Consider the following 26,352-nt stretch of genomic DNA (forward strand, 5'->3'; position numbering starts at 1 on the left):
ATTCCCCTCACTGCGGTCTCCCTATTTATTTCAGAACCTCCCTCCCCTCCCCCATTTCTGAAGAAGGGTCTTGACCCGAAACGCCAAACTTTCCTGCTGCTCTGATGCTGCTTGGCCAGCTGTGTTCATCCAGCTTTGCACCATGTTATCTTAAAGTCTCAATTAGGCAGGAAAAATAGTGGCTGGATAATAGGCTGCTTTGAAAGGAGAGCGATATCGGGCATAGTCAAGGTATATACCCTCAAAAGGGATAGGTAGGGTTAATAGATCGAAAGATTCCCAGATGACAAAAAGATATAGAAACTAAAATAAGGAGAAAGTAGACTGTGCATATGACAAATTTACTATAGAAAATATGGTTTGAGAGCCAGGCCGATTACGGAAGATTTTAAAAAGGAGGTGAGGAAGCAAAGAGGCTGGCCCCAATGTAAGAGGAAAGCCACAGAAGATTTCAGGTTATGTAAATAATGAAAGAAATGCAAAAGAAAATAGCAGTTAGGAGCCAAAAAGGAAATTTACAAATGGAGGCAGAATGTGCAGCTGACGTATTAAGCAAACACTCTGCATCTGCCTTTACAGCCTCCAGAGCAGACTTCGAGATAGAGAACAATGCAGAATCGCCGAATAGAGACTGATAGCTAAGTTCTGTGCCCATGAAGATGGCCTCAACTGTGATCTTGGGTTCATGTCATGCTGTAGGTGACACCCCCCCGCCACCCCCCACCCCCCCCGCCACACTGTTCTGTATCTGTATCTGTAAATTCTTCCTTACTGTCCTGTTTTGACACCATCACCTTGATAAATTGTTATGACCTCTCTACCTTAGTTTCTCCAGTTTTGAATTTGGCATACAATTCCAGTCAATTCGTTTGTCTCCAGCGCCACCTTATTTTTAATTTTTTGCAATTATCTCTCTTCCTCAGTCAACCAGGTTATAGGTCATCCCTTTGCTGATTACTCAGCTGTTGACAATTTATTCACCGTTGAACACTTGGTCACCTGCAGAGACTTATCTGACACTCCACTCACCAGTTGTATGATCTTTTGATCTCTCTGGGCTTTGTGTGCTGTCCTCTCTCACTGTACCTGACAAAGGGGCAATGTTCCAAAAGTTTGTGATTTCAAATACACCTGTTAGACTATAACCTGGTGTCATCAGAAAGACTTCTGATTTCTGGGAAAGGAGTGGCCACTACTATCCGCTATAAGCCCACAGCTACTTGGATTAAACATCCTTGCACCCTGCTTCCTGTAAAGACTCCATTCCATACTTCAAGTGGGTTTAAGCTCGAGGCAGACTAGGAATACAGCAAAAAAGGAAGGATAGCTTGAGACATCTTAGGAGTTCCAATCTCTCTACTAATGATAAGAAACTTAGCATTAAGGCACTTAATCTAAATGCTTGTAGTATTCGCAACAAAATAGATGAATTAACAGCAAAAATCCTCTTGAACGATTATGATGTGGTAGGCATCACAGAGACATGGTTGTAGGCCGTTCAGGACTGGCAGTTAAACATCCAAGGATTCACACCATATCGAAAAGACAGGGAGGTGGGCAGAGGGGGCAGGGTAGCCTTGTTAGTTAAGAATGGACTGGGTGAATAATGTTGCCAGTGGATCCAAAGAAAGGGAATTTATGGAATGTTTGCAGGTTGGCTTTTTGGAACAGCTTGTGATGGAGCCCACAAGCGAGCAGGCTCTTCTGGACTTAGTGCTATGTAATGAGCTAGACTTTATAAAAAGACTTTAAAGTAAGGGAACACTTAGGAGGCAGCGATCGCAATATGGTAGAGTTCAGTCTGCAGTTTGAAAGAGAGAAGTCAAAATCAGATGTAATGGTGTTATAGTTAAATAAAGGTAATTACAGGGGCATGAGAGAGGAATTGATGAAAATCAACTGGAAGCAGAGCCTAGTGGGGAAGACAGTAGAGCAACAATGGCAGGAGTTTCTGGGTGTAATTGAGGACACAGTACAGAGGTTCATCCCAAAGAAAAGAGAGATTATCTGGGGTGGAATTAGACAGTCATGGCTGACAAAGGAAGTCAGGAAATGTATCAAAGGAAAAGAGACAGCCTATAAAGTGGCCAAGAGCACTGGGAAATCAGAAGATTGAGAAGGCTACAAAAACGGAAGATAACAAAGAGAGAAATAAGGAAGGAGAGGATCAAATATGAAGGTAGGCTAGCTAGTAATATTAGAAATGATAGTAAAAACTTCTTTCAATACATAAGAAACAAACGAGAGGCAAAAGTAGACATTGGGCCACTCCAAATTGATGCTGCAAGGCTAGTGATGGGAGATAAGGAAATAGCTGAAGAACTTAATAAGTACTTTGCGTCAGTCTTCACAGTGGAAGACATGAGTAGTATGCCAACAATTAGGGAGAGTCGGGGTCAGAGTTGAGTATGGTAGGCATTACAAAAGAGAGAGTGCTAGAAAAGCTAAAAGGTCTAAAAATTGATAAATCTCCTTGCCCTGATGGGCTACGTCCCAGAGTTCTGAGGGAGGTGGCTGAGGAAATAGCAGAGGCTTTGGTTGTGATCTTTCAAAAGTCACTGGAGTCCGGGAAAGTCGCAGATGATTGGAAAATTGCTGTTGTAACCCCCTTGTTTAAGAAAGGATCAAGGCAAAAGATGGAAAATTATAGGTCGATTAGCCTAACCTCGGTTGTTGGTAAAATTCTAGAATCCATTGTCAAGGATGAGATTTCTAAATTCCTGGAAGTGCGGGTCAGATTAGAACAAGTCAGCATGGATTTAGTAAGGGGAGGTCATGCCCGACAAACCTGTTAGAATTCTTTGAAGAGGTAACAAGTATGTCAGACCAAGGAAACCTAGTGGATGTTATCTGTCTAGACTTCCAAAAGGCCTTTGATACAGTGCTGAGGCTGCTGAGCAAGGTGAGGGCCCATGGTGTTCGAGGTGAGCTGCTGGCTTGGATTGAGGATTGGCTGTCTGACAGAAGGCAGAGAGTTGGGATAAAAGGCTCTTTTTCGGAATGGCAACCGGTGACGAGTAGTGCCCCGCAGGGTTCAGTGTTGGGGCTGCAGCTGTTCACCTTGTATATTAATGATCTGGATGAAGGGACTGGGGGCATTCTGGCGAAGTTTGCCAATGATACGAAGATAGATGGACAGGCAGGTAGAACTGAGGAGGTGGGGAAGCTGCAGAAAGATTTAGTTTAGGAGAGTGGTCCAGGAACTGGCGGCGAAATTCAACCTGAGCAAATGTGAGGGTTTGCACTTTGGAAAAAAGAGTACAGGCATGGACTGTTTTCTAAATGGTGAGAAAATTCGTAAAGCAGAAGTACGAAGGGATCTGGGAGTGTTGGTTCTGGATTCTCTAAAAGTTAACTTGCAGGTAGAGTCTGTGATTAAGAAAGCGAATGTAATGTTGTCGTTTATCTCATGAGGGTTGGAATATAAAAGCAGCGGTGTGCTTCTGAGGCTTTATAAAGCTCTAGTTAGGCCCCATTTAGAATACTGTGTCCAATTTTGTGCCCCACACCTTAGGGAGGACATACTAGCCCTGGAGCGTGTCCAGCAGAGTTTCTCACGGATGATCCCTGGAATGGTAGGTTTAACGTATGATGAGTGGCTAAGGATCCTGGGATTGTACTCATTAGAGTTTAGAAGGTTGAGGGGAGATCTAATAGAAACTTACAAGATAATGTGTGACCTAGAAGGGGTAGACAGTGGGAAGTTGTTTTCGTTAGATGGGGAGAGTGTGGTGGGCTGGTGGAATTAATTACCACGGAGTGCAGTGGAGGCCGGGACGTTAGATGCCTTCAAGGCAGAGATCGACAAATTCTGGATCTCACAAGGAATCAAGGGCTATAGGGAGAGTGCAGGGAAGTGGAGTTGAAATGCCCATCAGCCGTGATTTAAATTGCGGAGTCGACTTGATGGGCCGAATGGCATTATTTCCACTCCTATGTCTTATGGTCTTAAGTTCCTTTGTCTTTTTCGTATCTGTTCCGATGAGGCCAACTTCGACAAGGGACCTTCTGGAATGTCCACTTGCGTCCTCAACCGAGGATTCCCCAGCACCATTGTCAGATAGGCCATCAACCGGGTCCAGCCCATCTGCATTTCCGCCCTCACCCCCTTCCCTCCCGCAACAGCGATAGGGTTTCCCTTGACCTTATCTACCATCCCACCAGCATCCTCATGCAGAAGATGCTCAGCCGCCATTTCTGGCACCTCCAGCAAGGTGCCACCACCAGACACATAGTCCCCTCCCCTCCCTTGCCTGCCTTCAACAGGGAATGCTCCCTTTGGGGAAACCTTGGTCCACTCTTCCTTTACTCCCACTAATCCCCTCCACCCCATGGTACCTTCCCTGGCAATCACCGAAGGTGTAACGCTTGCCCATTAAGCCCTCCCTCCCCGCTATCCCAGGGCCCAAACATAGCTTATGGGTGAAGCAGCACTTTACCTGCACTCCCCACAATCTAGTTTACTGCATTCGTCACTCACAATATGGTCTCCTTTACGTTGGGGAAACAAAGTGTAGACTGGTTGACCACTTCACAGAACGTCTACGGTTTGCCTCAAAAAAGACCTTAAACTTCCAGTTGTCTGCCACTTTAACAAACCACCCTGTTCCCTGGCCAGCATTCTCTGTCTCAGTCATGCTGTTGTTTTCCAGCAAAGCTGGAAGAGCAACACCACCTTTTCTGTTTAGGGACCCTGCAGCTTCAAGTTGGAGAGCAGTTTTTCAAGGTGAATTAAATACTTGGAGTTTTCCCTCCTTATATTTAGTATTAAGTAGTCCCAGAACCAGAATAGCAAGGATCACTTTGATTCAACTGTGTACTTTCATGCCTACCTCATCACAGAAGAAAGCCCTGGTCTTGATCATTGCAGTTGGAAAGTTATAGTACTTTTCCATAAACCTGCACCTACAAGCTAAACTCATGCCATGTGAGATCCTTATAGCTGAGAGAGAGGTGGAGAGACTTCTGCAGTCCAAGCCTAGTTTCTGTTTGGATCCATTCATTGTACTTTGTAGTCACGAACATCATTTTTCTCTTTTGAGGGCTGCTTCGAGTTTACATAGAACATAGAACATTACAGCACAGTACAGGCCCTTCGGCCCTCGATGTTGTGCTGACCTGTCATACTGATCTGAAGCCCATCTAACCTACACTATTCCATGTACGTCCATATGCTTATCCAATGATGACTTAAATGTACCTAAAGTTGGCGAATCTACCACCGTTGCAGGCAAAGTGTTCCATTCCCTTACTACTCTCTGAGTAAAGAAACTACCTCTGATATCTGTCCTATATCTTTCACGCCTCAATTTAAAGCTATGGTCCCTTGTGCTCGCCGTCACCATACTAGGAAAAAGGCTCTCCCTATCCACCCTATCTAACCCTCTGATTATTTTATATGTTTCAATTAAGTCACCTCTCGACCTTCTTCTCTCTAATGAAAACAGCCTCAAGTCTCTCAGCCTTTCCTCATAAGACCTTCCCTCCATACCAGGCAACATCCTCGTAAATCTCCTCTGCACCCTTTCCAAAGCTTCCACGTCCTTCTTTTAATGCGGTGACCAGAACTGTACACAATACTCCAAGTGCGGCCGCACCAGAGTTTTGTACAGCTGCAGCATAACCTCTTGGTTCCGGAACTCGATCCCTGTATTAATAAAAGCTAAAACATTGTATGCCGCCTTAACAGCCCTGTCAACCTGGGTGGCAACTTTCAAGGATCTGTGTACATGGACACTGAGATCTCTCTGCTCATCTACACTACCAAGAATCTTACCATTAGCCCAGCACTTTGCCTTCCGGTTACTCCTACCAAAGTGCATCACCTCACACTTGTCTGCATTAAACTCAATTTGCCACCTCTCAGCCCAGCTCTGCAGCTTATCTATGTCTCTCTGTAACCTACAGCATCCTTCGTCACTATCCGCAACTCCACCAACCTTAAGTGTCGTCTGCAAATTTACTAACCCATCCTTCTACGTCCTCATCCAGGTCATTTATAAAAATGACAAACAGCAGTGGTCCCAACACTGACCCTTGCGGTACACCAGTAGTAGTAACTGGTCTCCAGGATGAAAATTTCCCATCAACTACTACCCTCTGTCTTCTTTCAGCAAGCCAATTTCCGATCCAAACTGCTATATCTCCCATAATCCCATTCCTCTGCATTTTGTACAATAGCCTACTGTGGGGAACCTTATCGAACGCCTTGCTGAAATCCATATACACCACATCAACCATTGACTCTCCTCTACCTGTTTGGTCACCTTCTCAAAGAACTCAATAAGTTTTGTGAGGCACGACCTTCCCTTCACAAAACCGTGCTGACTATCCCTAATCAATTTATTCTTTTCTAGATGATTATAAATCCTATCCCTTATAACCTTTTCCAACACTTTTCCAACAACTGAGGTAAGGCTCACTGGTCTATAATTACCAGGGTTGTCTTTAGTCCCCTTCTTGAACAGGGGAACCACATTTGCTATCCTCCAGTCGCCTGGCACAATTCCTGTAGACAATGACGAGTTAAAGATCAATGCCAAAGGCTCAGCAATCTCCTCCCTGGCTTCCCAGAGGATCCCAGGATAAATTCTATCCGGCCGAGGGGACTTATCTATCTTCACCCTCTGTAGGATTTCTAATACCTCTTCCTTGTGAACCTCAATCCCACCTAGTCTAGTAGCCTGTATCTCAGTATTCTCCTCGACAACATTGTCGTTTTCTAGAGTGAATACTGTCGAAAAACATTCATTTAGTGCTTCCCCTATCCCATCTGACTCCACACACAACTTCCCACTACTCTCCTTGATTGTGCCTAATCTTACTTTCGTCATTCTTTTATTCCTTAAATACCTATAGAAAGCCTTAGGGTTTACCCCGATCCTATCCGCCAACAACTTCTCGTGTCTCCTCCTGGCTGTTCTGAGCTCTCTATCTAGGTCTTTCCTGGCTACCTTGTAGCCCTCAAGCGCCCTAACAGAGCCTTCACATCTCATCCTAACATAAGCTTCCTTCTTCTTCTTGACCAGAGATTCCACCTCCTTCGTAAACTACAGCTCCCGCACTCTACAACTTCCTCCCTACCTGACAGGTACATACTTATCTAGGACATGCCGGAGCTTTTCCTTAAATAGACTCCACATTTCTAATGTACCCATCCCCTGCAGTTTCCTTCCCCGTCCTATGCTCCCTAAATCTTGCCTAATCTCATCGTAATTGCCTTTCCCCCAGCTATAACTCTAGCCCAGTGGTATACACCTATCCCTTTCCATCACTAAAGTAAACATAACAGAATTGTGATCACTATCACTAAAGTGCTCACCTACTTCCGAATCTAACACCTGGCCAGGCTCATTACCCAGTATCAAATCTAATGTGGCTTCGCCCCTTGTTGGCCTGTCTACATACTGTGTCAGGAAGCCCTCCTGCACACACTGGACAAAAACTGACCCATCTATAGTACTCGAACTATAGTGCTCCCAGTCAATATTTGGAAAATTGAAGTCCCCCATGACAACTACCCTGTCTCTCTCACTCCTATCGAGAATCATCTTTGCTATCCTTTCCTTTACATATCTGGGACTATTCGGAGGCCTATAGAAAACTCCCAACAGGGTGACCTCTCCTTTCCTGTTTCTAATCTCAGCCCATACTACCTCAGTTGACGAGTCCCCAAACGTCCTTTCTGCAATTGTAATACTGTCCTTGACCAACAATGCCACACCTCTTGCCCCCCCCCCTGCCCTTTTTACCATTTTCTCTGTTCTTACTGAAACATCTAAATCCCGGAACCTGTAACAACCATTCTTGTCCCTGCTCTATCCATGTCTCTGAAATGGCCACAACATCAAAGTCCCAGGTACTAACCCATACTGCAAGTTCACCCACCTTATTCTGGACGCTCCTGGCGTTGAAGTAGACACACTTCAAACCAACTTCTTGCTTGCCGGTGCCATCTTGCGTCCCTGAAACTTTATTTCGGACCACCCTACTCTCAACCTTTTCTATAGTCGAACTACAATTTTGGTTCCCATCACCCTGCTGAATTAGTTTAAACCCATGCAAATATCCTTAGCAAATTTTCCCCCCAAGATATCGGTACCCCTCTGGTTCAGGTGAAGACCGTCTTGTTTGTAGAGGTCCCACCTACCCCAGAAAGAGCCCCAATTATCCAAGAATCCAAAACCCTCCCTCCTGCACCATCCCTGTAGCCACGTGTTCAACTCCTCTCTCTCCCTATTCCTTGCCTCACTAGCACGTGGCATGGGCCACAAACCAGAGACAACAACTCTGTTCGTCCTAGCTCTCAGCTTCCATCCTAGCTCCCTGAATTTCTGTCTTAAATCCCCATCTCTCTTCCTACCTATGTCGTTGGTGCCAATGTGGACCACGTTTCCGGGCAACTTTTGTTCCCTTCAGATAATTATCTAATTCCTTTTTGCAAAGCATCATCAAGATCTCAGGCAGGCAGCACATTCTGGATCCTAATCATTCAAAGCATAAAAATGACGTTTATGTCATTGATAACAGAATCAGTCACTTTAAATTGGTGACCTCTGGTTCTTGCTTTTTCTGGTCATCTGCTCTGTCCAGAGTCCTCGTTGTTTTGAACACCTTCAGATTACCATTAGTTACCTTTTAATCTCTGCTCCAAGAAGAACAACCCCAGCTTCTGCAATCTGTCAACAAATGTGAAGACCCCTATTGCATGTAGCATTCTGGTTAATAATTTCTGTGCACTGTGACAGCTATGTACAGGCTAGTCTGTACTGGACATTTACCTTCTCCAAACAACACCCCAACACCATTAGAGGAAACAAAAGGAGAATCAGAAGAGAAAATATCTCATTCAATGTGACAGCTCCTACTTGATGCTTGATGCAAGTTTATTGTATTTGGTTGTCAGACATATAAGAAACAGGTAAATAGATTATTTTCTAGTTGCCATTTGGTTCTGCACTGCAGTGCTTCAGGGAGCTGGAACAGTATACATTAAGACAAATTCATCATCTGGGGTTTATAGTTTCTTTTGGGTTTATTGCACAGGCCTCAAAGATGTTCCTGTCTTTTGACAAAGCTATATGTTTTCACGAGGACAAGTTAAACTCAATTCGCAAAAACGTATCAGCAGTTAGGGTTGCACAATGAAAACAGATCAGCAAAACTCCGATATTGACGCCAGTCTGGGTTGAGCTACCTGATCTCGGCTACTGTCTTTTAAAGAGGAGGAGATTTGATCAAAATCCTCTTTAGTGATTAGTGTGGAAATAGGATTAGAGTGGTTTAAGCACTCCCTATTCTTACACTCAATTTGGTGCTGGCCTCCAAATGCTCCACGTGTCCATTGCTTATGTTTATTTCAAGCCTCCCAACCTCTCACCTCACATGCTGACAAATGTCCAGGGTATTTTGAATACATTTTGGACCAATGAATCTTGTATGCTGACCCTTGGAAGCTTGGCCTATCATGGGGTTCTGAGACATTGTATGGCCTTGATTTCCAACCTCTTTGTTTCAGGACACATTGTATTCTCCCTCCAGTTTGGTATTACTGATGACATATTACAAAATCTGGCACATTGCAGATAGCTACACAGCCATGCAAACCTTGGAAAGGGCATTGAAGGGGATTTGTGATTGGAGGAGCTAGAGCACTAATGTGGGAGAGACAAACTGTGATTGGGGTAAAAGCTACTTACAGATTGTGACCTCACTCCTTGCTCCTTAAATTGAGATACACTGAGGTGACCTTGAATTATTTTGTCTGGATGTTGTATTTTGTGGTACTATTTGTAAGATTTTGAGTGTGAACTCATCTGCTGTCACAAGGCATTTCAGTTGCTGGAACCTTGCAGACCCTCAACCTTGCTGCCTCTGAGTCAAGATTATGAGTTCATGTCTCAGTAGGAAACTTGAGCACAACATTTAGGTTCATATTCCAGCGTAATACTGAGGGATCGCACTGCTGTTGGATCTTAACAGATAGTGAGGATAAAACGCAGACACAATTCTTGGAGAATTTATAGACTTGCTCAGTTTTGGCGCTGTTACCTCACACCCAATGTCACAGGTGCTCACTATAAATATGGGACGATCGGTCAGCTGAGTTGACCGAACAGTGTGTTGTCATTCAGCGTGGGTTCAGTTCCCACAGCACCTGTGGTTTCTCCTTCTCAACCTTACCCCTCGCCTGAGACACATTTAATGAGAGAACAACCTGTGGTCCTCTGGGATTTCAGTGACTTTGTGTTCACCTTTATATGCATATGTTCAATTAATGGCTGTTAATTCATGAGCATGAAAAGTCCATTGTGCAGATGTGGCATTAAACTGAGGCCCTTTCTGCTGTCAGGTGGATATAAACAAGCTAATGCTACTGATTCTAAAGTGATAGGGAGTTCTCTGTAGTGGCCTGGAACACTAGTTATTCTTCATTGAATGTGAATTTAAAAATGTATGGTCATTAATTCTATCACATTTTCTACATGATGACAATGGCTATACTTTAAAAGCACATGTATTTTGTTATGGATAATTTTGTTAAATACAAATTTTCTTTCTGTCTCCACTCTCTCTGGTTTAACTGAGACTTTTCAATTAATGCTTATTGTGTTTTGTGCTAATTTGCTTTGGAGAAGTAGATGGGATGAGTAGAGCTGGTCTGTGTTATTAACAAAATATTCACAAAATTTAAGAAGGATTTGGATGAGTGCTTAAAGTGCCAAGGTATTGCAGGTTATAGGCCAAGTGCAGGTAAATGAGATTAGTGTAATATTTTCTGTTGTTCTGAGGAAGGGTCACCATATCTAAAATGTTAACTGTGATTTATCTTTACAGATACTGCCAGACTTGCTGAGCTTTTCCAGCAACTTCTACTTTTGTTCCTGATTTACAGCATTTGCAGTTCTTTTGTTTGGTTTTTGTTGGTTGGCATAGACATGGTCAGCCGAAGGGTCTGTTTCTGTTCTGTATGGTTCTATGACTCATTTGTGTATGAGATGTAGAGATTGTAATTATAATCTTGTGATAACTGGGGAAAAAAATTGTACTTCCACATTCATACAGTAAATATTTAGCACAAAGGTTAGCGATTTATTTGACAAAAGAGGGAGTGCTTATTTATGTATATATTACATTGACAACCATGATTATATAGAATAAAAAGCAAATTCCCTAATCTATTCACGCCAGATAATAGTGATCATTGATTATAATATAAGTAAAATAACTTACTGATGCTGAGATTAATTTTATCTCATAAAGAATGAGGGTGTGAATGTGGAAGGTCAACTTTTTCCCAGTTGTAGCAACATTATAATTAGTCTCTGTATCACGCATTTGTGTAAGAGATGTAGCCATATAGTTATCGGCTACCTATGTCTATGCAAACCCACAAAAAAAAGCTACACTAATCCCATTTACCTGCACATGGTCCACAGTTTACTAGACACTGGTGTTTTAAGTGTTCATCCAGATCCTTATCAAATGTTGCCAGAGTATTTTCCACCACCAACCCCTAAGGCAGCACCTTTCATATTTGTACTATGGTCAGGGTGAAAAAGGATTGTTTTATTTGGGTGAACAAATTGATTTATTATGAAATCTCATAAGTTAGCCAATGGCTGCGTGATGAATTTGGAAATCGATTTGGTGATTTGCATTTCTCCAGTAAAGAAGGCTGAGTAATTAGATAATAAAATGTGAGGCTGGATGAACACAGCAGGCCAAGCAGCATCTCAGGAGCACAAAAGCTGACGTTTCGGACCTAGACCCTTCATCAGAGAGGGGGATGGGGGGAGGGAACTGGAGTAAATAGGGAGAGAGGGGGAGGCGGACCGAAGATGGAGAGTAAAGAAGATAGGTGGAGAGAGTATAGGTGGGGAGGTAGGGAGGGGATAGGTCAGTCCAGGGAAGACGGACAGGTCAAGGAGGTGGGATGAGGTTAGTAGGTAGCGGGGGGTGCGGCTTGGGGTGGGAGGAAGGGATGGGTGAGAGGAAGAACCGGTTAGGGAGGCAGAGACAGGTTGGACTGGTTTTGGGATGCAGTGGGTGGGGGGGGGGAGGAGCTGGGCTGGTTGTGTGGTGCAGTGGGGGGAGGGGACGAACTGGGCTGGTTGAGGGATGCAGTAGGGGAAGGGGAGATTTTGAAACTGGTGAAGTCCACATTGATACCATATGGCTGCAGGGTTCCCAGGCGGAATATGAGTTGCTGTTCCTGCAACCTTCGGGTGGCATCATTGCAACCAGCCCAGCTCCTCCCCCCCACCCACTGCATCCCAAAACCAGTCCAACCTGTCTCTGCCTCCCTAACCGGTTCTTCCTCTCACCCATCCCTTCCTCCCACCCCAAGCCGCACCCCCCGCTACCTACTAACCTCATCCCACCTCCTTGACCTGTCCGTCTTCCCTGGACTGACCTATCCCCTCCCTACCTCCCCACCTACACTCTCTCCACCTATCTTCTTTACTCTCCATCTTCGGTCCGCCTCCCCCTCTCTCCCTATTTACTCCAGTTCCCTCCCCCCATCCCCCTCTCTGATGAAGGGTCTAGGTCCGAAACGTCAGCTTTTGTGCTCCTGAGATGCTGCTTGGCCTGCTGTGTTCATCCAGCCTCACATTTTATTATCTTGGAATCTCCAGCATCTGCAGTTCCCATTATCTCTGAGTAATTAGATACTGTCATTGGCCACGTGAACTGTGCAGTCGTATTTGCTTGCCTTTGAGTATTTAACCATCGGTAGGATCGGAAGGCAAAAAGCGTGTTTGTGCTTTTCAAAAAGTGTTTCGCTTCCTTGGATACTAAATAGCAGCAAGTTGTAAGTAAATTTGCACTTGAATGATATTACTGTGCATTGTCAGTGTATTCGGTGCTCTGGGCTAAGATTAGTGTGGTGGTTGAGTCCCTGTGGCTTTGCCTATTACAGCTGGATGCCTGTATCTGTCATGTGCTTCATTGAACAATGTCACATAATGTTTGTTTAGCTCACTGGGGGATCATGGAACATGCTCAGTGATGCACGTCGTGTGGAGTAGCAGAAAATACAATTTTTCCTAATCACAACTTTCTAAAATTGAATAATTAGAACAATGAAGTGCTTGGTTTGGCTCCACTTTCTTAAGGAAAATCTTCACTTCTATTTGGAAGAGTTTTGCTTTGATTCCCATTTGCCTTGTATTTGTCCAGGCCAGATGTTGCAGACATACTGATCACCTCTGATTCAAAGAGTCCATTGAATTGGCTTAACTGAGATATCCCAATAACCAAATACACTGTTATGATCTTTATCTAGACTTGTAGGCCTATGTCACTGGCAGAGCTTTATTCCTGATATGAGCTACAATCTTGAACTGAGAAAATGGGAAGATAAATTGTGTGAAACAATCTGAAGAAAAATGAGTAAATCAAATATAGTTACCAGATTTCTATCACTGTTAGTAAGAAGCTAACGCTGAGAAGATTAATATTCACGTTAAGTAAGCGTACACACAAGTACGAAGTTAAAGGAAGGCCCAGTACAAATGAAAGATAAAAGAATATGCTACTTACGGGTGGCATGGTGGCTCAGTGGCTAGTACTATTCAGTTTTAGAAGTTGCACAGGCCGTGGAAGTAACAAGTAAATCTTTACATGTGGCCAACCAGAGACTGATAGCCAAGTTCCACACCTACGAAGACGGCCCCAACTGTGATCTTGGGCACATGTTGTGCTATAAGTGACCCCGCCACACTGTTCTGTATTGTAAAGTCTTCCTTATTGTCCTGTTTTGAAAACATTACCTTGATAAGTAATGATCTCGTTACCTTAATTAGTTTGTAGTTTTGGATTACGTTTTATGCGCTTGCATGCACTCTCTGTCACGCACTCTCTCGCATGCCCATGCGTACACACGCATGCACATAAACCTATCGGGTGAATCACTTCACCCAAGATGTTTGTTTATTTGCTGATACATTCTACTTTGTTCAAGAAACACTCAATTTGTAGTCACAGTCTATCAGTGTGGCAAGTTCCTGCTTTTTGGAATAAAACCAGCCGGACTTCAGCTTAAAACGCTGAAACAAATTCTTAACAAGGCTTCGTGCCTACAATTCATTGTCTGACCTGTGATGTTACCTTTTGTATATTCCTATTGCTATGCCTGTTTGAAGTTTGGAAAGTCAGGCAGACTATGATGAACGCTTCAAATATCTTGGGCAGTAACTCGAAACAGATTCTGGATTGATTAAGATGCACAATCGAAACTTGTGCCCCCTTTCTAACAGAGTTCTCCATACCCTGCTTCTGCAATTTCTAGAATGCAGGAATGTATGAAAATGATGAAAGATTCAACAGGAGGCAGGCAGTCCGCCATTTTAGGTTTGTTCACTTACACCAGTTGTATGACCATACAATTCTTTGGTCTCTTTGCCCTTCATCTCTCTGCCTTTAAATTTTGCGTCTGTGTGCTCTCCTCTCACTGCACCTGATGAAGGAGCTATGCTTCAAAAGCTTGTGATTTCAAATAAACCTGTTAGACTGTAACCTGTTGTCATGTGATTTTTGTCTTTGTCCGCCCCAGTCCTACACCAGCACCTCCACATCTTGAAAAATGAAAGCTATGAATGTTATTTACAAGCATGCAAGTTATACTGCATCTATGCTGTGCCGTTCCATTAGTCAGTACGATGTGTCATAACCAGTTAATCATTTTGATTGTCTGCTTTCTCTTTCATTGTTCCAGATGTATTGAAAGAACCAGACGGCTGTGTGAGCTCTGAGGTAAGTTATCTGTTTCTTTAGGCTTCTTCAACATGCATTATTGGTACACAACCTGTAGTACATTTCTGACCCACAGAATGCAATTATTTATTGCTACACATCCTGTGGAGTTATTTGATATTGCTGTGCTTGGTTCATATTGCAGTAGAGTGACTTTACACTTCATTTTACCTTTCAAATAGAACCAAGTATGTTTTTGTAAAATGAAAATTTTGTAGGTTGTTGCATCTTCCAGGAGCATGCATCAAATGACTTTTAATAAGGTGTCAATAAGAGTGTATGACGAGTTGCTGTAAAATTAGGAGGAGCCTCTTTGTTTTTGCAGGAGTTGGTTGCAAAAGGGGCCTTCAGTGGGTTTTCCTACCAAGTAGCAGTGCGTGATTTACGCCTATGCAGAAACTTTTGACATAATTTTGCAAACTTTCTACAGTTCCTCCTCTTCAGAGTTGTCACAAATGATGTCAATGATTAATATGCTACTGTGCAAGAGGCAAGTTTAGGGGTTGAAGAATGTCGGTGGCTGAGCAGCAGTACAAGTATTTCAGGCTTTGAGTTAGGTTTGTTATGATATTGATGAAAATGGGTAATTTATTTTCAAATTCCTTCATCTAATGTTAATACCTGGGATCTTCACTGACCTAAAATGGATTTAAAAATGTAAGAAACACTGACTTTGCTGCGGCCATTTAATCAGCTGAACATGTAGATAAGCCATGCTTCATGAAACCAACGTGGAATAAAAAATATAGCCTGAACTGAAATTAACACTTTGCTGAAAAGATACTAGAAACCTGTTCATCCAGTCAGGCATCAAGAAATCCTAAATAACAACAAGGTATGGAGCTGGATGAACACAGCAGGCCAAGCAGCATCTTAGGAGCACAAAGGCTGATGTTTCGGGTCTGGACCTTTCAGCAGAAAAGAAGAAATCCTTATCTCTATTTTGATTTACACCCAATTGATAGACGTCATGTTTTGGTGATTGAAGAAATTACCTACAGTTGTCAGCCTCGGAAATAAGGAACTCAAGACATTAAGGTTAAAAAGATGCATGAGAACACGGGGTACTCAAAGGGCAAGTGAAATATTTGCTACTGCTGAGAATATGGCATAGCTGTGGTATTAGATTAAAACCTTGTATGCCAGAGGATTTTAGAAGATTTTTGGAAAGATTTATGATACTTAGTGTGGAAGTGGGTCATTTGGCCCATCGAGTCCACACGGATGCTCCAAAAAGCATCCCACCCAGACCTACCCCACTACCCTGTCCCTGTAACCCTGCATTTCCCATGGCTAATCCATCTATCCAGCACACTATAGGAAATTTAGCATGGCCGATCCATCTAACTAGTGCAGAGACTCATGGATATACAGCATGGAAACAGACCCTTTGGTGCAACTTGCCCATGCTGACCAGATATCCTATATAAATGTAGTCCTATTTTCCAGTATTTGGCCCATATTCTTCTAAACCCTTCCTATTCATATACCCCTGCGGATGCCTTTTGAATGTTATTGTACCAGCTTCCACCACTTCCTCTGGCAACTCGTTCCATACACGCACCACCCTATGCATGAAAATCTTTGGACTGTGGTAGGAAACTGGAGCATCTGGAGGAATAACAGATAAGGGGAAAATGTGCAAACTCCACACAGTCACCTGAGGCTGGAATTGCACCTCGGCCCCTGGCGATGTGAGGCAGCATTGCTAGCCCCTGAGCCACCATGCCGCCCTTAAGTAACACATTCTTTTATCTTTTATTTGTGCTGGACCCTGTCCTCGTTTAACTTTGTACTTGTATGTTTACTTGCTATGAATATTAATTTTCTCAGTGTTGGCTTCTTACTAACAACAGTAGAAATCTAGTAACTATATTTTAATTAGAGAGACATATAGTCTTATGTTGAAAGGAACCACAAATCTTTATTGTTGCTAAGCAAGGTGGTTGAAAAATGAGGAGCTGATTCATCCCTCCTCTCCTGATTGTTAGAGGTTACTGATCTGAGATCTGATATTCCTTTTACTATCCTTTGCCACTTGCAAAAATTATCAGTCAGGGCCACTGGAAAACATAGTTTCAAACTTAACTGATCCTGCTGTTTTCTTTGGAACTAGCAACCTGAATATCTCCTGAGAACTGGTTATTCAGCAGTTTAAGAATTCCCATTGATAGTTCCCACCCACTTCAGCAATTTTCCAAAAAGAAGACGCCAAACTGGAAATTTAAACTGCAGAAAAAATGTAGCAAGGGAATTAGTGTGGGTGTGGGGTAAGTGGGCAGATAATTTAAAAATGTAAAATCTTCAAGGGAAGTTAGCACCCTAAGAATGTACTTGTCACATTATTGACATGTAGGGAAATGCAAGCCATTCTGTGGTGACAAAGTCCCAGTAAGCAATTATGAGATACTTGAAACAGTCAGTGTGATCAATGATGAAACGGTTTGAGGGAAAAATGTTGGAAAAAACATTTGGTGGGCTTTACCCTGTAGCCAAAGTTGAAAGCTGTAACCTGGATCTTGGTAGCAAGTCATCTTTTATATTTGCAGTATTATGTCCTCCCAGATTATGCCTTCAAATCAGGATTAAGATTCAGAAGTTTCTAATGTAAAGGCAAGAATAATTATAAAACCAAAGTAATGTGGTTGACACTCTCTTGTCCTCCAAAATGGCCCTAGAAAGCCACTGAGATCAACCAGCAATTAGGGATGGGCCATTGACACCCCACGTTCCATGAATGAATTTAAAAAAAATTCACGTTATAGCACCATAGTCATACAGCATGGAAACAGACCCTTTCGTCCAACCAGTCCATGCCAAATATGATCGTAACTAGTCACACCTACCTGCCTCTGGCTCATATCCCTTCAGACTTTTCCCATTCATGTACTTATCCAAATGTCTTTTAAATGTTACACTTGTACTTAAATCCAACACTTCCTCAGGACATTCATTCCGCATGCAAACCACCTGTGTTAAAACAAAAATGCCCCTCACGTCTGTCTTTAAATCTCTGTCCTCTCACCTTAAAAATGTGCCCCTTAGTCTTGAAATCCCCTATCCTAGGCAAAAGACAAATGCCACTAACTCCATGTATACCCAGCAACATTTTATAACCCTCTATCAGGTCGCCTCTCAACTTCCTTCGCTCCAGTGAAAAATCTCCCAGCCTTTCTTTATAACTCAAACCTTCCATACCTGGAAATTTCCTGGTAAATCTTTTCTGAACTCACTCCAGCTTAATAATATCCTTCCTATAACTGGGCAACCAGACCCGGATGCAGTATTCCAGAAGGGGCCTTGCCAATGTCCTGTACAACTTCAACATGACTTTCCAACCCCTATGCTGAGAGGACTGAGCAATGAAGGCGTGTGCCAAATGCCTTTTTAACCACCCTGTCTGTATGCGATACAAAGTTCAAAGAATTGTGTACCTGAACTCCTAGGTCCAAAACAAAAGAAGTGGCCATTTATTTTATTGCTTTTCAGGGATTTTGAAAGCTGAGCAGTAAAATCATGATTAACAACGAGGTCCTACATGACAATCTGGTTAGTAAGGCTAAATTGCATGAAATCCAGGAGGAGTTAGCCAAGTGAATACAAAATTGGCTTGAAGGAGGGAGACGGAGGGTGGTGATGGAGGGTTGCTTTTTTTGACTAGGAGGCCTGTGAGCGACAGTGTGCCTCAAAGATCAGATGGGCCGAAGAGTGGCAGATGGAGGTTAGGTAAATGAGAGATGTTGAATTTTGATAATGGTACCTACAGTGTGGAAGCAGGTCTTTTGGCTGATCGAGTCCACACTGATCTTTTTGCTAAGGTAAACCAGGGTGGGACTTGCACAGTTAATGGTGGGCCCCTGGCGTGTGTTGCTGAACAAAGAGATCTATGCTAATGCAGGTAGATGATGGTAAAATAAGCTTTTGGCATGCTTGTCTCTGTTGGTTATAACATTAAGTATAGGAGTTGCGACATCATGTTGCTGCTCAGGACGTTGGTGAGGCCACTTTTAGAATACTGCATACAATTCTGGTTACCCATTTATAGGAAGGATGTTGTTAAACTTCAGAGGGTGCACAAAAGATTTACAAGGATGTTGCCGGGACTGGAAGGTTTGAGTTCTCAGTAGAGGCGGAAAAGGCTGGGTTTTTTTCCCCAGGAACATTGGCGGCTGAGGGGTAACCTTTATAGAGGTTACTAAAATCATGAGGGGCATGGATAGGGTGAATAGCCAAGGTATTTCTCCTAGGGTGAGGGGACTCCAAAGCTAGAGGACATAGGTTTAAGCTGAGGTGGGATGTTAACCCATTAACCTCTCAACAGAGGGGCAATTTTTTCATGCAGAGAGTGGTATTTGTGGAAAGAGCTGCCAGAGGTTGTGGATACAGTTACAACATTTAAAAGGCATCTGGATGGGTACATGAGTAGGAAAGGTTTAGAGGGATTTGGGCCAAATGCTGGCAAATGGGACTAGGTCAGATTGGAATGTCTGGCCGGCATGGACGAGTTGAGACTGAAGGGTCTGTTTCTGTGCTGTGTTTTCCTATGTAATAATGACTAATTTTTAAAAGTATTTAAATGCTTTTGAAGCACTTCTGAATGAATGTTCTGAGTTTGTAAAAGATTCTATATAGAAACCAGGTTGTTATCCTTGAATTGACGTGCAGGATATGCCATGATCGTAATGTATACGCAAGCAGGTTTATACAGGGTCTAATGACTTGGTCTTGCCATTTCAACATTTTTGGTCCATTTGTTCCCAACCAGGGAATTTATCGTAAAGTAGCTATAAAAAAGAATCCAGAGTTCAGTTTAAAAAAAAGGACCATTCAGAATTTATTTGTGATAGAGATTTGTGATAAGATTTGAAATTAAAATGTATGTTGAATTTTTTTTCCCTCGGTGAAGACTTTTCATTTTGTACATTACAGGTTGCAATACCAATTAGTGGGGATGTTCCAGCATTAGTGCAACAGTTTGTGGAGGAGAAAATTCAGACTACAATGGTATGTAAATGTAACTGTTAGATTCCAGAAAACCAGCTGATGGGAGAATAGCCCTTTACACATTATAGGCATTTATCTACAGTTGTACCCATTACAGTCATGCACCATCTACCCCAACCACTACAGTTTCAATCTATTTAGGAGCTCATGAGAGTCCCAGCTAATGACCATCAAAGCATATAATTAAATTCCATTAACATATGAAAAACTGCCTTTTAAAAATAATTGCATTGATGAACATTGTATTGTGTCAGAGCAGTACATTGTGAATCATTCCTCCTCCTGAGCTTCTGCAATTTCTCCATGAATGTAAATGTTGATAACTTCCATCCACCCATTTTGTTTTAGAAATTTACTTTGTCTAACATTTGTTTCAAGCAAGCATAATCTTTCTTTTCCAGTGTATGGTATGGTCCTTCAATAATTGTAACATTCAATAGCTATACTATTTTTACTGCACTCATTGTGCAAAATCTCAATTGAAGTACTCCCTAGTAGAATCCCGTATTGATTATTTCTGCAAGAGCAAGTGTTTCAGCAGCAATGTACTGTTTATTATTTTAACAATTCATACTCTTCCCCCACCAAATGTAAAACCAGCAACACTATATTACCTAACAGAAGGGGAAGGTAATGGCTTGGTGGTATTGTTGCTGGACTGTTAATCCAAAGACCCAGATAATGATCTGGGGACGTGGGTTCGAGTCCTGCCATGGCAGATGGTAGAATTTGAATTCAATAAATATCTGGAATTAACAGTCTAATAATGACCATGAATTGATTATTGGAAAAGCTCATTTGGCTTACTAATGACCATTAGGGAAAGAAATTGCCCTGGTCTGGCTTACATCTGACTCCAGAGCCACAGCAAGGTTGACTCTTAACTGCCCTCTGCGCAGTTAGGGATGGGCAATAAATGTTGCTTGTTTGTGATGCCTTTATGTCATGAATGAATGAAAAAATGGAAGATTGGCATGGGAAGCAGTATTAAATATTGTGTTCTTTGGGTTCCAAAGAATGGGAATTTAAGAGTGTGTATTTATCCAACTTGAATTTTCTTAATACTTCTAAAGGAACTAGATCGCAAGCTTGGTAGACCTCTCAAATGCCTGCAATACAGTGCGGCACACTAGCCTGCTCCTAAATCTGGTGAGAGATTATTCAATATGGAAATAACACTTTATTAATATTGTTGTTTTAAAGCTATGCTAGACTTCTTTGCTTAATATTTAAACAAATATCTTTGAAGGCCCCACAAACCTGACTCCCAACTTTAATGTTCTACTTTAATCTTACTATAACACTATTTTTGAATTCCACGGTACTGCCCAGTAAGTACTCATCAACATTCATCATGAAGATGCCAGAAAATGTTCCTTCGTGAAACCATTCCAACACTAAGGGAACAAATGATCCCGATCCCTATCCAATACCACCCTTGTCTGCCTGGCTGAGGTTATTGTCACTTTGAACAACTTCTTTATTTTCTCTCACTTATTCCAGGTCAAAGGGGTGGCCATGGATATCCACATGGGTCCCAGGTATGCCTGTCTCTTTATGGGGTATATATTCATTGTTCCAGTCCAACTCCTGCTCCACCCACAGTTCTTTCTCTGACACAACTATATCATTGTTACTGCTTTCCTCTCTTGTCTGGAAAATGGAAAAGTTTACCTATTTCGTTTCCAATTTCCACCTTCATCCAGCCCTTCTCTGACTCCTCCTTCCCTTTTGACACCTCTATTTCCACTTCTGGGGGACCCAAAGAACACAATGGTTAACACTGCTTCACGTGTTTTAAACCCATTGACTCCCAAAGTTACCTTGAATCTAAATCCTTCACCCCTGCTTCATGTGAAGGCTCAATTCCGTTCTTCAACTTCCTCTGTCTCCATTGCATCTGTTTCAATGATGTCAGCTTTGACAAGGGGATCACCGAAATGTCCACCACCTTCTTCAACTGAGGCCTCCCCACTGCCATGATTGACAGGGCCCTCAGCCAGGTCTGAGCCATGTCCTGCACTTCAGCCCTCTCCCCCTCCCTTCTCTTCCACAACAGCAGTAGGGTTCCCCTCATTCTCACCCACCTTCCCATTAGCATCCACATCCAGACAATTATTAGCTGCGATTTCTGCTACCTCCAGCGGGATGCCACCACCAGACACACATTCACATTCACCTCCCCTCCCTTGCCTGCCTTCCTCAGGGACTGTTGCCTCTGGAACACCTTGGTTCCCTCCACTCCCAACAGCTCCCATTCTCCCATGGCACTTTCCGCTGCAACTGCAGAATGTGTACCATCTGGCCTTTCACTTCCTCGCTTCTCACTATCTAAGGCCCCAGACACCCCTTTCAAGTGAAGCAGCAATTTACCTGCACTTCACTCAATCTAGTCTGCTCACAGTGTAATCCCCTCTACATGAGGGAGCTGAAGCAAAGACTGGGTGACTGCTTTGCAGAACATCTACATTCTGCCCAGAAAAGTGACCCTGAGCTTCTGGTTGCTTGCCTTTTAAACACATCACCATATTTCCTGGTCAACTTCTCTGCCTTAGGCTTGCTGTAGTACTCCGTTGAGGCTCAGCACAAGCTGAAAGAGCAACATCTCATTTTCCACTTGGGAACTCGGCAGACCTTGGGACTCAATCTTGAGTTCACCAATTTTGGAGCCAGCACACCTTTTCCCATGTCCTTACCCAATCCGTGCACACCAGGCCCTGACATCGCATGAGCTGCTACCACAACCATCCCATTGTCAGCCAATAACAATCCCCATTCATTCTCCCGAGGTGACATTTACCCACTGCTTTGTCTGCCCAAATATTTTTCTCTCTCTGGGCTCCATCTCCACCTACTGTTTACTCTCTTTTTTTACCCCTGCTCCCTCCACTCTTCATTAGCTTATATACCAACCTTGTCCCAGCTGCAGGCAGTTCTGAAGAAGTATCATTGGACCTGAAATGTCAGTCCTTTCTCTGCACCGATGCTGCCTGACCTGTTGACCTTTTCCAGAATTTGTTTTTGTTTCTGATTTTCAGCATCAACAGTTTCTTTTGTTTACTATGGGATCTACTTTTAGTTGAACACAATCTATTTTTAGCAAACATATCTCACTGAAAAGTACAACACCTTAGAGGCATCATATGGACATGTTTGTTTAGCTTTCCTTCTGCATCTGATTCTTTGGTTTGTTTCAGAAAGACTTTTTGGTGTTGATTGACTGACCTTTGCTCCAGGGAATATGTAGCCAAATATGAAAAGATTGTTCTGATTTGAATCTCCTCATTCATTTTTGAAACTCCTCGCAGTGCAGTTCGTTTATGTGACAAAGCTGGTTTTTACTTGCTTCAGAATAAACACCAAATTCTCTGAAGTTATCTAACTCCCTTTGTTTTTCCTTTTACTAGTTTATTGGCAGCCATTAAATCTTCATAGTGAAGAGAATGACTGTTTGTTTGTTCTGATACAAGATTGTTCTGTGGCTTTTATTTAATTGTCTTATTTGAGTTGCAGGTTTATTTCCACTTCTGACAGTCATAACTGCTGCCTCACGATCTCATCCTTGCATTATCAGAGGTTTTACTTAGTAATTTGTGACGGGTTAGCTGACACAAGAATCACTTTAGGTCCCTTTATCATAACTTGCTTTGTATTTTCTAGTTATGTATTTCATCACCCTATTCTGTCAGCCTGTGTACCTCACTTCTTGGTTCACACCCTCAACATTCAATCATTATTTGTATTTACCAGTGCCTTCCCTGCATGTCCCACAATTGCTGTAGCCCACTGTGCAATTAGACCCTCTGGATTATGTCACTGAAGTATCTACTTGCAATGAATTCTTCGCATGAACTGCTCAAGCCAGTTGTTAACTAGCATTTTGGTTGATCGGCAAACATGTCATTGATAACTGCGAGGCTCATACCACTATCTTCGAATTTTGAGAAATTCACAAGTTGTAACTTTCTTCCCTTCCTCTTTTCTGCCACATTGTATGTTAGTGTGTGTGAATGAAATAGCAAAGCTATTTCTTATATTTTGAATGTTTTGTTCACAAAGTCTATCCTTGATTTAATTTTAAAGGGTTTTACTGTTGGTTCATTTAAAAAATTGGAATCCAGAAACTAGGTTTTGTGGTGCAATCTTCAGCCCATCTCAGTGAGGGCCATGAACGGGGAAGGGAGTAAATTGAACAGTACCTTGCTGTTTAGAGTTTGAGGGGGGTACACAATCATAATTTAAATTCACCTGTATGCCGCATCTGCTCCATGACTTTTTGTGGCTTATTTTATATCTTCGTCCTCTGATTACCATCCTCCCTGCTAGTAGAAACTGCTCTCTTGTATTTTCTTTATATAACACTCCCTACAAGTGTCCTGACTCAAGGCTGTATAATCATGGGGTGACATGTAGTCTTCTCTGGGCTTGTCTACAAGCTCCACTTTGATTGACGTTAGTCTGAAGGTTCTGTTTCTTAGACCATGCAACATTTGAGTAAACCTTCTCACACAGGCTGCACTTTTAAACTAGAGCGGCATTTTCTACCTGGCAGTTGATTCGCTTTGAGTGGGAGATGGAACAACACCCCCAAAATGTCCATTCTGGAATCCTATGTTTTACGTCTGTATGAATCAATTTTTATGCGCCTCTACTCCTTTTCTTGCTGCCTTCCTCCTCTACCCAGTTGCCTTTGGATTCCTACTGACGATCAGTCCAAACATTTTTGCCAGCTGGTATGTCTTCTACGATAATACAAACCATCTTGAGTTTTATTTTTAGGATAAAAACCGGACAAGAATGGAACAGTTTAATAGCACAAAGGAGGCTCTGGTTTCCTGACAGTATTCCCTCTCGTGCATGTGTTACTGCTCGTGGATCACGGTAGCAATACTGTTTTATGCAGGAGATGGGAGGGCATGGACATGATGACAGCTGGACAATGTTAAACAAGTGATCCACATCCCAAGAAACATTAGGCCCAGGATATAGAGGAATTGGTGTTGCTGGCTGAACTCTTGAACACCCGCAGGTGTTGTACCAAATTGAATCCAGAGTTTATCCTTTACTGTTGAGTTATAGTTCAGAAATAGAAAATACTCATTGAATTAAGTGCACTGTGTTGGTATCTATGGACCTGCTGAGTAATAGAGTCTTCGAATGTAGTGTGTTACTAGAATAAAACTGCTATATCTAGTGCCACCAAGATATCAATGTTTATGATGGTTTTCAGTAACCTTTGAACATTTACAGTTTCGTTGAGCAGAATGATGTTGCAAGGGCAGACATGCAAATCCTTTGCAGGCTTAAACCAAGGAAAATGCTATATGTTTGAGGTTGGTTGGCTCACCAAGCTGTTTTGTTGTCTTGCAGACGTTTCGTTACCGTGCTGGGTAACATCCTCAGTGCAGCCTCCGATGAAGAGTTTGTATGTTTTCCCGACTGGCTTTTAAACTCTGGGATTTGTTGAGATGGGTTGCCTCACTTCCGGGTTTACCTCCGTAGGGCAGTGTATATGGGGTCGAGTTCAATGTGTTTATTAATAGTGTGCTTCGTGGAGTGCCAGGCTTCTAGGAATTCTTGTGCTTTTCTCTGCCTAGCCTGTCCCAGGATTTTGGTGTTGTCCCAGTCAAAGCCATGGTTCTCCTTGTCCGTGTGGATTGAGATGAGTGAGCCTTGGTCGTGCCTTTTTGTAGCCAGTTGGTGTTCATGTACTCTTGTTGTTAGTTTTCTTCCTGTTTGTCCGAAGTAGTGTTTCTCGCAGTCTCCCCAGGGGATCTTGGACAGGACCAATGTCATCTACATGGCAGGGAGTGGGTCTTTAGTGCGGGTGAGCACTCGTCATAGGGTTGATGTGGGTTTGTGTGCCACTCTGATGCCCAGCAGTCGTAGAAGTCTTGTGGTGCGTTCTGAAGTGTTTCTGATGTGTTCCTGATGTAGGGTAGTGTGATGAGTGTGCCGGGGCATGCAGAGTCTTTCTGATGCTGTTCCTGTAGCATCTTCTGACCCAGTTCTTTGAATATCCATTATCCTTGAACACTTGGAAGAGGTATTCTTCTTACCTCTTGGTAAGCAGGGTAATGAAACGTCTGCAAAACAACAAACCAGCTCGGTGAGCCAACCAACCTCAACACCCACAACCCGAGCTACAGATCTACTCCAAAACCTTAGGCATGTGTTTGAGTGTGGATTAAGTAGAGGACACAAACTAAGGGCTCAGAAACATAGTAGTACTTATTTATGATGTCAGCAAAGTTTAGGTAGTTGGACTAGGCTTGTTATAAATAGATTTGTGATGTATTTTGGAAGGAACAATGAGAACAGGCAACGTAAACAAAACAGGTAGGACAAGATGAGCAAAGAACTCACATGGGTCCTTGGACTTCCATAAGCAGAGTCTTAAAATGACAAAAACAAGGAATTTGTTTTATTAATGAACAGTTAGATCTCAGCTGGAGTACTATCTAATTTTGGGCCTTCCACCTACTATTTCCAAGGCTTTGGAAACTGCAGAAAAGATTGGCTAGAGTTTTGTCAGTGATGACTGACATTAGTTATGCATAGAGACTGGAGAAGCAGGGGATTGCTGTTGTA

General features: G+C 42.7%; 1 protein-coding gene across 2 annotated transcripts in view; it reads left to right on the plus strand.

The window, feature by feature from the left end:
• Positions 1-26,352, plus strand: part of pnpla7b (patatin-like phospholipase domain containing 7b) — a 322,850-nt gene that overhangs the window by 12,454 nt on the left and 284,044 nt on the right. The window contains exons 2-3 of one of the 2 annotated variants that reach the window (XM_048558715.2): positions 14,720-14,757; positions 19,687-19,761. In XM_048558715.2, the coding sequence (XP_048414672.1) occupies positions 14,720-14,757; positions 19,687-19,761 (113 nt within the window). Of the gene's footprint in view, positions 1-14,719; positions 14,758-19,686; positions 19,762-21,264; positions 21,303-26,352 lie in introns of those variants that run through there. The other variant, XM_048558716.2, reaches the window with a different exon arrangement.

The sequence above is a fragment of the Stegostoma tigrinum genome, chromosome 29 (genome assembly GCF_030684315.1).
Source record: "Stegostoma tigrinum isolate sSteTig4 chromosome 29, sSteTig4.hap1, whole genome shotgun sequence".
Taxonomy (NCBI): domain Eukaryota; kingdom Metazoa; phylum Chordata; class Chondrichthyes; order Orectolobiformes; family Stegostomatidae; genus Stegostoma; species Stegostoma tigrinum.